An 18775-nucleotide genomic window follows, 5' to 3' on the forward strand; every position below is an offset into this window, starting at 1 on the left:
CTTTAGAAATGTAAAAGCTCATCAGCAACAAATATTGCACTCTTTTTGTATATGCTTTTTGTTTATGACATGGAACAGGAGATGAAAAAAATTAATGCAGAGATCTCATTTTGGCTAATAGAGAAATCACAGAAAGTAAGAAACACCAAGATTGGTAGAATTAATTTGAATTATATTGAAACTTCTCAGAAAAACACCCTTTATAAGAAAATGCTAAAACTAAATAAGATGCCTATATCCATCAGGAATAATATTGATTCATTTCATATACTGCATTTGCCTTCCTCTGTCATTTCAGAAAGTTCAAAAACTCAAAAATAAGAAACAGCAAAGGGGAAGAAAACTAGATGCAAAGAACATACACTAAAGAGAATAAAATATTAATAGCCTGATAATTGTTCTTAAGCAATGAAAAGAAAAAGACACATAGGATGCACAATAAATAAATACTGCAGAAGAGGTCTGAACCTCATCTGACACACAAACAGGCCCAGCAAAGCATATTTTGGCAGTCAGACTTTCTGCAGTACCTAAAGGGCAGATTCACTGCTGCAGGAAACTCACAGGAAAATAGACAAAAGCACTTAAAGACTGTCTTGACATTGTATAATGGAACAAAGCAATCTATGGATGAACTGACCACAGCAAAATTTAAATCCTTTCATCATAGAAACAGAGACCAGATACAACATCACATGGACCAACAATCCTCACAAAAATTAGTAACTCCAATGTGATGCTTTTCATAGATAGATTGTAAGTACTGAAAAGATTAAATCAAGCTTTTACCTTCTAGTTTCTTAAGCAGGAAAGATTTTCCACTTCCCCACTGTGCATACAAGCCTACACAGATGGGGGGCTGCATGGTTGGTTCACTCAGAATATCGGCCAAAGCGCTGCTGTACAGATCATAGCCCAGCATGTCACCATCAGATTCAGTGGGGGACAAGTGTCCTGCAACACAAACACGGTGCTACACATCTTTGCTCTAAGAAAGCTCTTCAGTACAACAATTTTTATACACAAAGTCATGACACAGTCGCCCATATTTGTATATATACTCCTGCCCTATAACAGCTCTTGTTCTTTGTACATTCCTGTTCAAAGGAATTTTAAATCATCCACATAAATGATACATAATTATCACAACTATTGAAGTCTACTGCAAGATTCAAGACCCCAAACCACCAGAAGTCAAACAAAGTAATTCCCACACAAGCAAGATCCAAATAAAAACAAAGCAATCTATCAACACAAGTCACGGAGTATCTAACACCTAAAATCAAAATAAAAGGTTATTTTACCTCTGCCAGGCTTTTAGAGTGATGGGATTTTTTCCCAACTGATTATTTTTAAGCCTTCCTGTTAGGTGCAACATTAAAACATTAAAAAAATGTAGTCGCCTTTCAATACATAATTGAATAAACTGGATTGTCAACATATGAGTGATTTAAAAAAAAACCAACTTATACTTACTGGCACCAAATATCTGTGTTAAAATACTCTTCTGGTGGCTACAGTCAATATTGTAAGGGGTTTCTCCTGTCTTGTTGGGTCTATAAAGCAATCGACCATCTTTTGGATTTCTTAGGAGTAATTCAGCAAGTTTACGGCTTCTCCCACGAATGGCAATGTGAAGTGGGGTATCTCCTTTCTGCAAGTAAGTGAAAAGTCAGTAATATCTAAGAGGAATTCCTAAAACTATAGACACACTGTATGTCCCAACACTGTTTCAGAAGCACTATTTCCTTGAAATAAATTTTAGGACACTTTCAAAAGCATCAGTGCCTTACAGCAAGCATTTTTGCCCTTGAAGAACCATTACAAATGTTTCAGAGAAGACGTGAAAAAGTAGTTCTTAGAATCTAAACCTCAGACACTGCCTTCTTTCTTAAATGCTTATTAATATCTTGAAGTTCATGAAAACTGTAGTCTCTGTGTAGAAACAAATGTCTACAGGCAAACTCAGGGACTTGTTTTGGAACAAGAGATAGTGCTTGTTACAATTGTTTCAATGTCTGCTCAGACTTCCCCAAAAACTTCCCAGTAAAAGCTTTCTTATTGCATCAAACCAATATAATTACTTATTCACTCTAAACAGGAGATTAAAAAAGCACCAAATAAATGTTCCTGTATTTAAGAGGTTTGCAGTCAAAGCAGGTAATGCATAACAAGACAGCAATAACCAGCTGTATTTGTCTTTGGCATCCTTTAGTTTCATGTCTGTTAATTAAAAACTAACATTAGTGACAAATGACAACCATTCTGTATGGTCTTCTGCAAGTGTACTAAAAATTAGCTGTTTTATCTGTGCAATTTTTTATTCCTCACCTGGATTTTTTTTCAAGTAATTAAGAGCACCCTAATACAAAACAAATCAAAATCCAACATTACACTAATGGTGGAAACAAATTTACACTTATGTGTTCTTATCTATTTAATTATTAAACATATGGGAGACTAAGCATTTACATCTTATTGTCTATTTCATTATTAACCATATGGGAAGCTCTCTTTCTGTATTGACAGCCTTGACAGCCCTCTCCAAAATCCTGCTGCAAAACTGAAATTATTAAATATACAAACAAACAAATACTCTTTACCTTGTCCACAGCAGAGACCTTAGCTCCTTTATCCAGAAGAAGTTCTACTATTTCAATATTTCTCATCTTGGTTGCCTTTATAAGCGGTGTTTCACCATCCTAAAATGGAAAAGCAGGACTAATATAAAGATCTCCATATATCCAAAACCAAGAAAAAAAATAGTGATTGGGTAACAAATTAAAACAAAAAAATTTAAGATCATTCAAATTAAATGTGCTACTGTGCAAGCAACAACACTTTAGCACCTATGTCTGTGAAAGTTGATAAGAATCAACTTTATCAATCTAGAATCAGTTCTAGATTGATAAGAATCAAAGAAAAAAAATACATTTCTGTCAATAACAGTATCAAATAGAGAAAGACAAAATTCAGATATAATACAAGATATATGAGAATATTTCAATGCTGTGCCAACTATTCTCTTATTTTTTTCCTTACTGCTGCACATGCCTAAACTCACGCCTAGTAATATCAGAAACCTCAGTTTCCAGTAGCACCTGCTTGTTACTCCTTATTGCTGCTCATGTCAATGATGCTGGGGTAAAGTATCCACATGGTCCCTCCTATCCCTGTTTGTTATTTCAGCAAATCATATTTATCAACACAGGGAACATTAGTATTGCTGAGAAGCCTTATTTCATGAAAAAAAAATTAACAGTGTTCAAGGTACCAACACTTCACAAAAACTCAATGTGGTATGACCTTCACATCACACAAGAGCTGAGAAAAGAACAGATATTAAAGAAAGCAATTCAATTAAAATTCTATTACCTTAGTACATGTCTCAGTATCAGGGTTGCACTGCAAGATATCCCTCACCATAGTTGCATTTCCTTTCTCAACTGCCCAATATAAAGCAGTTTTATTATCCTAAAAAAAAAAGGAGAGTATTACACACTAACAGTACTTTCATTTAGTTGGATTAATTTCAAAAAAAGTATTTAAAGTACAACTACTATATATTGAAAACTGCATATAATGCAGCAATTTTTAGCACAGCTGAAAGCAAAGGGAAAGGTCAACAAATCTAATTGGCATAACAGAAGATTTTAGAGGGGAGGATGCAAATTTGCTAGGGAGTATAAAGCTATTTTTAAAACCTTTGTGAAATGTTTTAAGAGTTTTAACAATCCAAGCAGACTTAATCTGTCTTGAAAAAGTTTCTGAAACTACATGTAAGTATTCAATTCTAACTCAAATATATGAATTACCTAATGAAATAAACCAACTTTTTTTCAGAGGCTTTGGAAGCTGGGAAGCTATAAAAGTAGATGGACAAGAAAGTCAACACAAAGCACCAGAATGCTGATCAGCCAGACATTTCATCAGTAAACCTGGGAAAGGTTCACAGCCACAAATCTGCTTCTGTCATCTTCTTTTCCTCCCAGTGATGTGTGGATGTGTGCTACTCAGAAAGTTTTCACATATGGGAAGACTTTCACAATCTTTCTGTAGCCTAGTGACTGCATCATGACTCTTTCTGTTTGATGCATATTTGTGTAGAGACATTTAAGAATAGCCTCTGAGCACACACCTTCTTCTAAGCAGGAACGTCCAAGTGTCCCTTGCAGCCTTCTACCTTGCCTGCTTCTTTCATTTGCAGCTCTTTCTCTTCCACTCATGGGCTTCACAGCAAACTGAGTTTAAAGCCCTTCTCAACAGTTTAACAAGCCCAGTCACTAAGATTTCTTTCCTCTCCAATCACTTGAGTTTCATCTTCTCTGTCCTTCAGCGAGCTGGCTTCCAAGACATCAACCTGAGCTGCACATCAATCACACAGCCAGGTGCTCCCAGCTAGGTCCTTGCCCCTCCCAGAGGGCTGAGGAAAACACTGCCTGAGCCCTCACCTGCCCCAACATCCACTGTCAATGGCCTTTCAGTCATGTTTTATCTGCTGAAGCTATCCACCAGCTAGTGACCATATCAATGAATGCTCAGCCAGGAACACTGTTGCTGGAACGCTGGTCAAGACTCAGCAGTATTTCTGAAACATCACAAATTTGGGCAATCAACACATCTCCCCAGAACAGGCCAGCAGGCAGGTGCTGCAGTGCCAAACAGCAGGGAAGTTGCTCCCAGCAGGGAACTAGCACTCATCTCCAATTTTGATACTGCTGGTTCTAAACTATGATCTGAAGCGAGGAGCCAAAATGTAGCTCTGATGTTACTGACTCCTGCTGTGGCTCCTGTAAGGCCACAGAAGTGTTGTCTAGATCAACCACTGCAAATTGCCACTCAAGCAGCCTCATGCTGCCACAAGTCACAAGCTTCCCTGCTACCCAAAGACTCTGCATCCTCCTGCTGCTTCTGTACGGCTTCAGTCACAGCAAGATGTTGAAAAGCTTCAGATTTCAAACCCATGTCACAGCCAGAAGCTGAGACACACAGGTTGCCAGTGTCAGGTTAGAGGAAGAGATTCTAAGGCTACTTTTTCTTGAGAATAAAAACTTGTTGGCTTCTCAGAGACCCTCTGCAGCAGCAGCAGGCAGCTCTCAGTGATTAGTTAGTTTTGTGTACCAACTTGGCAGGACTCACGTGCCAACAAAGCAGAGTGATTTGAACAGCTTCAAGCAAAAGAAAGGAAACTGAATGTAACAAACACAAGTACCATGCTGAATGAGAGAGCTTCCAGTAGAAGAGTAAAACTAATACCTTTAATCAAAGAACAAAAAAGAAAGAAGGGGTAGGTAGAAAACATGGAAATCACTAACAGTGTTTAACAGAAAGTAATATAGAAAATTGGTGGAGACAAGAACCAACCAAGCACAGTGACAGAATTGCTCTGACAACAGATATAATCTCTGGTGCATCACATTTCATTGATACTGTTTTAAATATGATTTAAATCATTATATTAAGTGTCTTTAAAAGTATGTCATTACTCTAAATCTGTTCAGTAGTGCAGATGAAGTTCAGTTTACATTTTTTGCTTTTCAACCACAATTAAGTGAAAAAACTGTGCTTAACAAGCCATTACAATTACATGTATCTTATAGCTTAAAACCTGCACAGTAACATGATGTATCTTACTATTTGATGGAATTGAATTTCCTACAGAGTAGACAGCGCAAACTTTATTGCCCTGTTTTCAGGAACAGAGTATAATTGTTTGGTATAAAGATTCACATCCTATTTAAGGAATACTCTATCATTTACACTGTTGTACTTACCTGACCTCTGATATCTATATCAGCATATTTATGGAGCAGGGCTCTCACAATTTCAACGTGACCACCTCTAACAGCCCCAATCAACACTGTATCTCCACTCTGAAAAAAATGTGAAAGAATATTGAACGTGAATTAACATTATTTACCAATAAGAAATGCAACATAGAATGAATTGTAGCTTCCAAATATGCACTATGCCTATTCATATTAAGAAATCTCCATTCATTTTAAAAAAGATACAGAAAATAGAACTATCTCTAAAAAAATGGGTATTTAATAGAAAAAATTCTTGACTTTTTTTTTCAATTGTTCAGGAAAACAAATACTCCATAAATACATCTAGCTTAAACCACTATCCTAAAAAAAACCAGCATAAATTAATAATAAATATGAAAAAAGCCAACCAGGAAGACCAAGCACTCATAGTAATAACCTGCTTACAACCAAACAAGAATATTGTCAATCTCTTAGAGATGTTTCACAGCTGACAAAAGCTCCTCAAGAATTTTAAATAAATTTATCTTGTTTAAATACGCTATGCTATTATAAAGAAAAAAAGCAAAAGGCTAATTTCATCTCAGATCAAAATTTTAAAAAAATGTAGTGTGGTAAATGAAACTGTATATACATAAAACAAAGTTACACTTGTGCTTAAGGCTTCTGATTTTAACACACTTAAGGACATGCTAGAATTTCAGAAATTACTTTACAGTCCTGAAACTGCCTATTACTCCTTTTAGGATGAAACAGGAAAAATAAATGTAAGTGTAGCAAAATCACAGGTGTGGGACTCAGAGAACTCAGCAGTAGGAAATGCCCCATCAGTCAGTCACTACATACTTGGCTGCAAACCAAGAACTTTTCTTTATCAAAACCTACTCTAGCATCTGAAACTAAGAGTACTCTATGTTAGGTGTATTTTTGAACAGTCAGCTGTGCTGAAAGCTGTAATTTCTCCTTCCTGAAAGCACAGAAATGCCGACCGTTGTAGAACATTGTGGCAAAAGAGGTGCTAAGAGGATCGCAATGTATTTTCTTAAATATTTTAAGTTTGCTTTGCTATGTGCCTGAGGTCAAATTTGTCATGACATAACTGTAGCTCAGTACACTGCCATCTAAGAAATGCACTGACACTTGAAATACAGGAAAATGCATCCAAAATAATTTTAAATTTATGAGGCAAACATTAGAAAGTTTTCCTCTATTCTCTGCAACCCCAAGCAATCCAACTTATGCAGTGTCAAAAACATATTACCTCTGTGAACTAAGTCACTGACCCTGACAGAGACAGCTGAGTTCAGCTATCGAACCAACTACAGCCTCAAGGCTGCAGTGCTTGACCTGTGTCTGACACTTCAGAAACACCTCCCTCTGAGGAGGGCACTGCAGGCAGCCCAAAGCACCTGAATAAGTAACCAAATAAAATCCTGAGCTGCCAGCAAGCAGATTCCCACTGTGGGCACTGTTCATGTCACATCTCTATTGAGTAATGCGCTTATGGGTCAGGTACACAGCGTTACATTTACATCTCTTAACCAAGAGCTGAAGTCTCCCTCTCATATATGCAAGCTTCCTAGTAAAAAGTTTCATTGTAAAAGATAAAGGTACATGCTGAATACATTCTTTTTTACAGAATCCATGGTTTATAGTTTTAGCAGCACTACCCCACCCCAAACCTACAGATTAGTTCATAATTAGTCTTATGTTACAGATATGTCAGATGCCATATGTTCTCAATTCAAGTATCTCAAAGAAAAAGAGTAGCTTCAGTAATTTATCCTTGAGCTCCACATAGCAACATTTAGCACTTAATGTACTTGTAAAAGAGCAATACACAAAAATACCCCTAGATGGCAGAAAAATTAGAAAGCCAGAAAAATCACATATTTACAATTCTGCATACACTGGTATTTAAACATAAACTATATCCAGATAAAATTACAATTATGATGAAAATTGACTCACTCTGTCAGGAATGTTCACGTAAGTCCCAGCATCAAGAAGATCCTGCACAATTTCAGTATGTCCCTCCTTTGATGCAATCATCAAAGCTGTATTTCCATCTTTATCTGTTAGGTTTACATTTGGGTTCCTTTTCAGTATTTCTTTTACTGAGTCAGTATAGCCACCCTTCACTGCTACAATAAGTGCAGTCATAGAATTCTTTAAATAAAACCAAAAGATTTTATTGTACAGATAGCAATCATCATTATACTAGCAGTTCAAATAAGAAGAGAACACTCACTGACATCACTCTCTTAATCATCCAAATGCTACTTCAGTTTTGTGTTAAAAAAAAACATGTTTTTTAAAAACAAAGAAATAAACTAAGAGCAATAGTACACACTTCAAGTGCAAACAGTAAATAAAGCTCAGATCAATTTATTCTATCTCCTGAATTCCACATATATAATAAAATAATTTTCTTGTCATATGGGAACATAGTATTATCAGAGCACCCAGGTCTACCAATACTGCTCACAATGAGGATTTTTTAAGAACTTCAGAAATAATCATATGAATACCAAAAGTTTTCTCAATCTTCATTTTATTTTGACAGGCAATTTAATGTAATCTCTTATATTTTAAAACAATATGCAGCTGACACTTCTGAAAAAAATTCAATTTCTGAAAAGTTGCAGTCAACATTATTATTTTCAAAAGATGATTTGTGTTTGACTTCCTTTTCAAATGACACTGAGGAATAGGATATTTGATGTATCAGGCATGGATACTGAATGAATTCTGATGGCATTAACCTTCAGGTAACAATTACCTAAATTAATTTACAGTCATTAAAATTTACACTTAACATACTGGTATGTGCACTGTCAATACAACTCCCTAGTTACATCATTAAAAGGCACTAAGAAATTTCAGTAACTCTCACATGCAGTCAGCAAATAGCTGAAAAGCAAAACACCCCAACATCAACATTTCATCTTGTCTCATGTATTTCTTGGTATGTTTTATAAAAAACTCAAATAGGACACACAGATGTACTTATCACTGGAAAATGCAGTTACTTACAGCTCCTTCTTGGTCAACATCAGCTCCCATCTGCAGCAGGTATTTCACACACTCCAAATGACCTTTCCTTGCTGCCCAAACCAGTGGGGTGGTTCCATACTGAAAAAACATTCACAACATTTTATCACGTTGCTTTCCGTATTTAGTATCCCATACAATCTGGTATACTTATCCTATACTTCATTGCTTTAGTTTTTACAAAAATATAATTTTGACTTGGGAATTAACACAAGCATTTGAAAAGCCACTTCAATTTTTCTTTTGCAGATAGCTGTAAGAATTATTTTTCTATACAACCTAGGATAGCAAGGTTTCCAACAGCTCTGAAAATAGAAATACGTTAAGAACCATCTTGAGTGTACTATGCAAAAACCTCTTTCAAGCATAACAACTTACTCAAGCACACTAATTCCAATCTCATGGGTAAAATACAACAGCAAGTGTTTTTCTAATCAAGAACTCATAGATTTCCTTTCACAAGAAATTCATCAAACATTACAGAAATTAAATGTTATACAGGTATAACTTACTTTGTCAGAGCAGTTCACTTTAGCTCCATGCTGCAGCAAGAGATGGACTATATCTGAGTGGCCACGTCCTGCTGCCCAAATGATTGGATAAACACTGTATTGCTTAGAATTAAAAAACAAATAAATAATTATAGTCTTATGCATTTTAATTATTTTACATCAACAAAACAAGTCTCAAGAGAAGTTAAACCCATAGAAGAATGGATATACAGAAATAAATCCAACTACATTATGAATAATTGTTATCTAGTACATTATCTAGATATCTAGAGAGATGTCCACTGTTTCGAAGCAGTTTTGATTTATAACTCTGTAAACAAGGTTTGTAAATTCACATCCTTGTCTTAATAGGAACAGTTGTACGGTAGAAAGGAAGCAACAGACAGCTGTGTAATACTCCTGAGTAATCAGGACTGCAGAGTTGTGCCATGCACACAGACACTGCATATATAAACCTGAGAAAATCAATCATCACAAAGGTTTCTCTGCCCACTGGGGTTCTTTCTTCATTGCCCACTGCCTCAAACAGCAGAGAACCGACAGTATAAACAAATTGTTCAGTGCCTACACTTTTGTAGAAAATGCTTACAAATGAGCTAAATCCCAAAATCTTATATTTTTTTATTCTCCAATATGAATGGTATATGTTCACATAATCTAAACTATTATGAAACAATTAATGAAATTATGGTTTCTACATTGCACACATTAGTTACTCCATTAACTTCTACAGTTGCAGAAAAATGACAGTTGTTGTACAAGTAACATTAGATACACTACTTATCTTTCCTATGATTTCCTCTCCTGATATTTTGAATCTCAATATGAGCTATACACTTATTTGCTTCAATTAAAAAAAATTCAAAATTATTAAAAAAGCCGGTGGCAATCAAACACATTATTAAAGCAAATCCTTTATAAAGTACAGTAAAAAAATATTATACTGCAAAAAATGCAAAATGTTTGATCAAGATAATAAGATGAGTATACAATTCAGGACTTCAAACATTTGGGAGGAGGTGATGTTTAAGACTAAAACTTACCATGCCTGTGATGTTTGGATTTGCTCCTTTCTCAAGCAGCAGTTTGGCCACTTCAGTACGGCCTTTGTATGATGCCCACATCAGGGCAGTCCATCCTCCCTAGCAAACACAATTCAAAGAATTGTAGAAACTGAAAAATACTTAGAAATACAACTAATGAATTTTATTTCATTTTTTATTTGTCCTAAAACTATTCTGCAAATTCAAAATATAGTAAGAACTGACCATTGTTGTAATCCTATTTATTCAAAATAAATATTAAGCTCCTGTATGGAAGTATTAATTTCCTGTTATATGCAAAATTTGGGAAAACATCATGTTCTTAATGTTGCTGAACACTGAATTCAGATTTCAAATGCATACAAATTCAACCACTGGATTTAATAAAAAAACAACAAGAAACACATCAATGTCTTAAAACAAAGTCTACATTCCAAATCAATTAACATGGAAAGTTTACCTTGGAGTTCTGTAGCAGGGAGTAATAAGAGCAATTAAGTTCAAACTACACTGGTGTACTCATTCAAGTTTGTAGCTAGGAGACAGTAAGGTTTCACTGCCTAAGGCATTTGACAGGTCAGGTAAACAAATACAATTTTAAAATAACAGTATGCCTCCAATAACTGTAAGAACAGTTTTTATTTATTTATTTGTAATAAACTTCAGGAGATGTGAAAGATCCCTCTGACTGGCAGAGGTCTAGAAATCAAGCACTTGGCCATGTGAATGTGCTTAACGTTAAACAAAAAGTCTTGGTTTGTGAAGATGCCTCAGCTTTCAGACAGAGGGGAACTTCAATTAAAGGAAGCACTTGAACTCATCCCTAGTGGTTTTCCACATTTTAACTTAAGCAGAACAAAATTAGGAAATAAATTTAATCTCCTGTAAATGGGAACAGTTTATAGCTCTTCAGAGCCAGCTCACCTTAGACTCATGGCAGCAGCTTTTAGAACTCTTTAGATGGGCTGGACTGTAGTGCCCACTTTGCCATATAAAAATGTGGCAAGATGAATGAAAGCAAGTGTCAGGAGACTGAAAACAAGGGCTGCTGCATGAGCAATCATGGCTGCCCAGAGTGAAAGTAAATACCGACAGGTATCTTCTGGGAAAGAGAACATTTATTTTACCAGAATACTTAAAAAAAAAGACACTACCACCCAAAAAGACCTCCAACAAAAAAAACCACAAACCAATCCTCCTCCTGCAAAAAACTCTCACTACACAAAACACACCCCAAAATCAAACTGTTGTTCAGTTTAGCTTTTTTCCAAAGCAAATTAAGGGAGGAATAGCAATCCTAGTAAATCAGCTGCCATTATTAACAGTAAAGCAACCATTTGACAGCTGTAAAAAGCAATTTTTAACTATATATTCTTTTTCATTTCAGCAGCACTGGGTACATGATGTAAAAATGAAAGATCTTTCCTTATTTGTATGGAATCAAAAAACTCCAACTCACACAAGTGTTTTTCTATTTTAGTTTTAGACTAAGCCAACACATACCAAATCCCGATGCTCCAAACTGACATTATAATTGAGTAGCTCTGCTACAATAGCTGCATGTCCTTCTTTAGCTGCTGAAATAAGAGCTGTCCAGTTATCCTAGGAAAAAAGGAAAGAAAGTTATAAAGTAATATTCAATATTTCAGTACAAGTAACTTGTTTTTCAAATGTTTAATCCACAACAGGAAATACAGAAGCCCTTAAAATAATAATACTAATAAACTCACAGCATGCCAGTTATACCCATGGAAATACAGAGTAATTACTCCAAATATCCCCTCCAGTTTTGAGCAGGTTACCTTAATAAATATATGGAGGAAGCAGCACCTACAAAGGATTAGAAAATGAGGTGAAAGTATTAAAAACTACTGAGAGGGAACAAGAAAGATGCTAACCAAGAGAACAGAAAACAGTGGCAGTAAATCTCCACATATAGTGTGTGACAGCACTCAAGGCACTGATATGCAGGGTAATCTGGACTACAGCTTTTCACACTTCTGATCACTTCAGGAAGATCCATTTCCCCTTGCATTATGCTTATTTCCCCCCCACTGCTCAAAGCTCATCCAGGTGTGGATGGATTTTTTATATGCTACACACTTATAAAATATAGCAACAGTTCATAAGGTAGCTATCCTTCCTAGAAGTATAGAAATTGTGGCATTTACAGCAACTGTAATAAAGTGTCTCATAACAATAAGGAATTGGTTGGTTGGTAGGTTTTGGTTGTTTTGGACTTTTTAGGTGACAGATTCCACAGAAGACCTTGCCTGGATGTCCATACTGCTACACTTAAACTAAATGCAGAAGTGAAAAAAACAAGTGATATCCTTTTCCTGGTTATCACTCTTCACTGGAATATACAGACCTTTCAATACTTTCTAATAATATCTCTGTTCTATTCACCCCTTTTGAGCATCTTTCATCTGGAGTCAACCTCTTTTGCTGAGGCACAAAGACAATTCATGAATGTGAATCCCCTCTCTGCACTGTTCTGAAATAATCCTTCAACCTAAATTCTCTCTGGGTATTTGCTGTAAAAACACCAAACCAAATTAAAAAACCCCAAACAAATAAACAAAACTTCTACCCACTGACATATCTCAACAACAGTGAGATGAGGAAAATACTTGGACCTCATCTTGGATGCTTTATTTCTCCATTCTGATTTCCCAGAAGACACACCAGCAAATTCAGCAGAGACTAAGATGTTTTAGACATCTGAGAAATATCCCTACTCTTTATGAGGGCTCAGAGAAATACATGAGCTAAGCAATTTTGTATAAAATTTCTCTTCTATGTCATCATTTTCCACCTGCTTTATTCCCTCCTGAGCTCAACACTAACATAAATTCCCACTCCTCTCCTGCCCCTTGAAATTTCTTCTTCCACTGTTAGGTGCCATCACTTAAAACACTAATACTTACTGCATCTTCCAAGTTGCAATTAGCTCCCTTCTTGAGAAGCTCCTGGACAATTTCTAAATTGCCTTGCTCAGCAGCCAACATAAGTGGAGTCTGGCCATTCTGAAATCAAAGTGACAGGAAAATAGATGCACTGGGAAATGATGACAATGACACACATAATCACACAATAAAACCCCAGAAACTACAGAGCAACATTGTTTCCATTTTTAATTACCACTGGGAAGTAGTAAGAAGGAATGGTGTTGAAACCACACTGCACACTTGCAATAAAAATGGAGAATATGGTACTAAATCCTGTCCCATAGGGGCTTAAAAAACAAACACAAAAAACCCCAAACATTTCAGACATTAAAAAGGGCTACTAAAAGGAAAAAAGTTACATTATTAAATATCTACCTTTTTGAATTATTTCCTCGCTGAAGACATTTCCAATATATGTTACATGTCTACAACCTGGAGTAACTCATTCACATTGTAAAAAAATTAATAAAGAAATATGTCTACCTTCAGAACCACAATGGCCATTAAAACATGCACACTGATTCAGAGGAACAGCTGCTAAAGCCTTGGAAAAAACAGTCAGGTTATATACCCCACTTTTATCTCACAGCACAGGAAATACAGACATCACTCCTGTCCTCTGCAACACGGGTTCTTAGCAGACAGTCTCATCTCAGGGAAGATGAAAGACAGAAAAGCTGCTTTATTTGCCTTCAGAAGTATTTTAAAAGTCAGTTAGAATCTGTACCCTTCCATCAGCCTTCTTTTGTGTCAGCAAATTTCTGAGGTACAATTGCTCTGTATGCTGAAAAGTAAAACTTGCTAAATTTTACAGTAAATTTATTAATTACAAGTTTAAAAAAGCACGAGAATTTTTCCTGACCTCACTTGTATTTTTTCTCTCCACCACACAGAAAACTCAAATTAACTAGTTTCTTAATAATGCAAAAGCTACATGTTAGGAGCTATATACCAGCAATTTCCCTGGAAAGAATAAAAATCAGTGCAGAATCACAATACAGTAATATCACTAACCTCCATAATTGAAACTATTAATGATATGATTACTAAAGATACTTGATGATTCTTTCTGCTCTTTACACACACAGGATCACAGAAATGCATGGATTCTTTCAAAAATGCTTTCTGGCCCATCAGCTGTTCCTTATGTAATTATATTTATAAGGTAATTTTTCATATGGAAAAATTATGCCCTCATGTAAGTTTATGCTGTTATAGCTGTACATTGTATACATTTAAAAGGACACCATTGCTTTTAGATCCTAAAGTATATTTTATATCAACAAGAAGCAGTTTAATGTCTGGTCATTAAAAAAAAGGAATTAAAATGCTCAAAAAATCAAGAGAAAATAAAATGCTACTTTTTAGAAAAGAACAGCTCTCTTTGGAGGAGAAAAGAGTCATAACTTCTGCTCTTTAGGATATGCAAGTTAATAATTTGGGAATACACACGCCAAGTGATTTCAGAAATCCTGACTGACCCCTCTTCCTCCTGTGATGACATCACTGGGCAGTGGATGCAGAGCTGAGACATTCTTTATGGCACACCCAGCACGGATTTCAACACTGTCTCCCACAACCAGAGACACTAATGAAGTACAAGCTAGACAAACGGACAGTGAGGTGGACTGAAACTGGCTGCAAGTGCTGGGCTCAGAGCACTGGGAGCAGCAGTACAAAGTGCAGCTGGAGGCCAGTCCCTAGTGCAGGGAATCAATACTGGGATCCTATTTAACCCTTTCATGAAGGATGGGGTAATGGCACAGAGTGCACCCACAGCACCCTCACAGCCTGGACAAAGCTGGGAGGAGTGGCTGATGCACCTGAGGCTGATGCACCTCTGCCATGCAGAGGGCACTGGGGGGCTGGGCAGACAGGAACCTCACTGCACTGAGTACTGCAGAGGGAACTGCACTGAACCTTGGTGAAGAGAGGTTGCACCAGACACAGGCAATTCCTGCTGGCTCCAACCAACCCACCTCAGGACACAGGACTAGATAATCTCCAGGGATGCCTTCCAAGCAATGCTTTGGCAAAACAAATAAAACCCCCTATTTTAGCCGGACCATTCTTCTCACCTCCTTCTGAACAGTTACACTTACTTTTGCTATCACTCTGATTGTCTTCCACAAGTGGGTAACAGAAAAGCATAATACATTCCAAATAAAAGTATGTCTGGATAAAAAGAGGCTGTGGATGGGTAAATTATTCCCTTCTGTAAGAAGGGTCATACAGCCGCAGACTGGCTTTAGTTTTCTGAGACAGATGTAACATTTTCTATAGGGGTACTGAAAACATCCTTCCCTTTTTGTTAGAAGACTCTTAATGTTATAAGGTTTTAGCAAACATCACAAAGATTTCACAACACAGAAACAAAAGACAATTATTGTATCTGTGACCTCCAGATTAATTCTCAAAAGTTGTCCAAGAGTCTAGACACTCCACAACAACTAAAAGCCCATATTTCTCACACACACATCAAGTACTGTCTATCTGTACATCACAGCTCAGTGTAAGTGTTGGAACAACCAAATTATAAAGGAGCACACCTGCATCTTTTTGGGGAAATCAATTAGTAGTGTCACCTCACAGGTTAGCGCTCTCACAGTCCATGAGAGAACAGAAGATTTAGAATTGAACATGGAGAAGCTCCTTCAGTACCAAGAGCAGAAAGAAAGGCACATCAAGGGAAAGTGGAGGCTGTTAGGATCAAACTGCATCACACAAAGCAAATATCTATCATTAGCTGCTAATTCATGGGTCTGGTATGAGAGAGAAAAAAAATCACACAAGCAGAAGGACGTGCAGACTTGCCCCACTTAACTGAAACTGACGGTATTAATGCAACAAAACTATCCATACACAACGGACTGGGACATCCCAGCTTTTCTGGCAACTGACCACAGTCAAGATAAAAAGGGTTGGTACAAAGGGTTGGTAATAATGTGGGTGGTCCTACCAAGTCACAAGTCACTGCAGCCTGGGAGGTCCTGGCATTAGCAAACCTTAGCTTGCCAGCAATCTTTTTAGATCTCCAAAGGCATTATCCTTTTGATATTTTTTTTTTATCCAAGAAGAAAAGATGTCTTGGCAAGTCCAAAACTGGAAAGTGAACAGCACTCAAAGCCACTGAATTCCAAAGAAGAGCTACCATTTAAACAAAGCTCCTATCATTACACATATGGAGCATGCCTGCAAGGGGTTTGAAACTGATGCAAACCACACACCTCTGTCTGCAGAAATGACCTTCTCCAATGCAACAGATAAGAAGACTGAAAACAATAGGTATTGGGGAAATGAACTCTGCAAAAAAGACAGTTAATGAAACCCAGGACTACATTTAGTCCCACCAATAAGTGAAGAAAAGTTTAGAAAAGAAGGTGAAGGTGGTAACACTTGATAATATCAACACGATCTGTCTGATTCCCGCCATGTTGTTGAAAGAAGTTGCCAGCAGAGGAAACAGACATTCCCCTCCTCAGATATGCTAAATGCCAGGTGGTGAGCTTCATGTGTATGCTCTGAAACTTAAAAATTCTCCCATCTGAAATACCTCAGCATATGCGCATACACAGCATGGAACAAATGTGCCAACAATGAAAGAAAACTGTCTTAATTGAAACCAGATCTAATAAGTACAGTAAGGCTAAATTCTGTAGACATTGTTGTCACATTTGCATGATGCTTTTTGGGTTTGAGTAATATATGCTATTGAATTTCTTTCCAAAAAAATATTCTTTCCATCTTATGCAGATTTGAAACACCTATCAAAATAACAGATTCTGAATAACTGTCCTATGAACTCCCTACTGCGTATCACAACTTTTGTGTACTCCTGGTAAACTCTAGATTTACCTCTTGGATACCTATTTTTTCACCTAGATGAGCATATGCTCATGTAAGTTGCAATACCTGCTCTTATTTGGAGCATTGTATAACAAAGTATCTCTTGACTGAAAACCATGTTATGAGGCAAGGGTTATCATCATACCAGGCTTCACCACAAGAACAGGGCATTTGCAGTTGGATCTGTGAACTGAGAAACAATTCTTAGCCACAGAAATACAGGTATAAACTCCATTCACAACACAGCTGCATTTTCCAGCTCAGAAGAACACTCTAGAAAGCAAATACTATGAAAGATGCTTGAGTCACTGTCAGAGACTGAACATGCAGTGTTCAGGTTATGCAAAATAAGCAATCACTTCAAAACAAGACTGAAATTTGTATATTAAATAACCAATATGATCTCACTAATTATTCATTCTATAACTAATAAGCTGCAATGTGAAACTGACCTTTTAAAAAATCATCTTACCTCATTTCTCTCATCAACATCCCTGCATTTCTCCAGAAGTGCTTTCAGAGCAGGAACATTCCCTTCTTCCACATAGGTCAACAGACTCTGACTCATCAGACTCGCCATCTTCACACACTATTTGAAGGGCTTCTAGATAACAAAGCTTACCTGTATTTCAGGAAAGGAAAAAAACCAGCAAAGCATAAGTAATAGCTATGACATTTGACATTAGAAACCATGAACTGCATATGCTAATAAGTTATTGGCTGGGTACAAACACCTGCCATTCTCTTCAACAAAACACTTTGGAGATGTGCATTAAAAGGCACTATGTTTCCATGAAAAGTCTTAACTCCCTCTAGTTCTTAGAAAATTACAGAAATTATTCTGTTATGTGTCATCTAAATAAATATTTTGAATGGAATGCACATAAGTAAATACACCATTATAGGAATATTTGTATATGCTACGTACTTTATATATATAATCCTTATCCTTGATGTGTATAAGCAGAGCATTGAGACTAATCAGCATTACAAAATACAGTGATGCTATCTAAACTGCAGCCATATGGAACTCTGAGAAACACAATTTACTAAATCAGTTATCACCAACTTTATGCAGACATGCCTGCATGTGATGGCATGCTGTTAACTCAAGAGTCAAACATAACATGGCTTCTGTTAACTGATCATGTTTTTAAGCTCTAATATGCAAGACAGCAAAGGTTTTTCTTTCTTAAGGCAGACACCTAAGAGCCATTTCAGACTTCATAAAAAGCTGTGCCCAGTAAGTTCGCAGCACCAGTAGTACTACTGTGCCAAATTTACACATACAAAGGGACAGAAGCTGAGTCAAAATTAACTTTCACTGGATGCAAAAGAGGTCACGGGGATAAATACAAGACTCCACCATCCCTTCACACCCTTCTCCTCACCAGTGGCTGACATGATCATGCTCTCTGGCTTTTTCTTTTAACAGCAGAGGAAAATCTCCAGTTGACTGTTACCTAAAGCCTACTGCTTGGGCTATTCTCTCGCAGGGAGAAGCCAAAGACTAGTGGTTTCCCAGAAAAATATTCTTACTTTATTCTCAAATCAAGGCAGAAAATGAATTTTTCTGTGCTTCCAACTGAAGTGGAAAAAAA

At 36.6% G+C, this 18775-nt stretch overlaps 1 protein-coding gene across 3 annotated transcripts in view; it reads right to left on the reverse strand.

Moving 5' to 3' along the window:
- KIDINS220 (kinase D interacting substrate 220) overlaps positions 1-18775 on the reverse strand; it is a 75143-nt gene that overhangs the window by 49891 nt on the left and 6477 nt on the right. For all 3 annotated transcript variants that reach the window (XM_064707685.1, XM_064707684.1, XM_064707683.1), the window contains exons 2-13: positions 17647-17796; positions 13308-13406; positions 11881-11979; positions 10378-10476; positions 9335-9436; positions 8805-8903; positions 7740-7937; positions 5775-5873; positions 3376-3474; positions 2604-2702; positions 1477-1654; positions 790-954 (exon numbers count right to left, since the gene is read on the reverse strand). In XM_064707685.1, the coding sequence (XP_064563755.1) occupies positions 790-954; positions 1477-1654; positions 2604-2702; positions 3376-3474; positions 5775-5873; positions 7740-7937; positions 8805-8903; positions 9335-9436; positions 10378-10476; positions 11881-11979; positions 13308-13406; positions 17647-17754 (1444 nt within the window). In that variant the 5' untranslated portion in view covers positions 17755-17796. The remainder of the gene's footprint in view (positions 1-789; positions 955-1476; positions 1655-2603; positions 2703-3375; positions 3475-5774; positions 5874-7739; positions 7938-8804; positions 8904-9334; positions 9437-10377; positions 10477-11880; positions 11980-13307; positions 13407-17646; positions 17797-18775) is intronic.

Source organism: Zonotrichia leucophrys, chromosome 3 (assembly GCF_028769735.1).
Source record: "Zonotrichia leucophrys gambelii isolate GWCS_2022_RI chromosome 3, RI_Zleu_2.0, whole genome shotgun sequence".
Lineage (NCBI taxonomy): Eukaryota > Metazoa > Chordata > Aves > Passeriformes > Passerellidae > Zonotrichia > Zonotrichia leucophrys.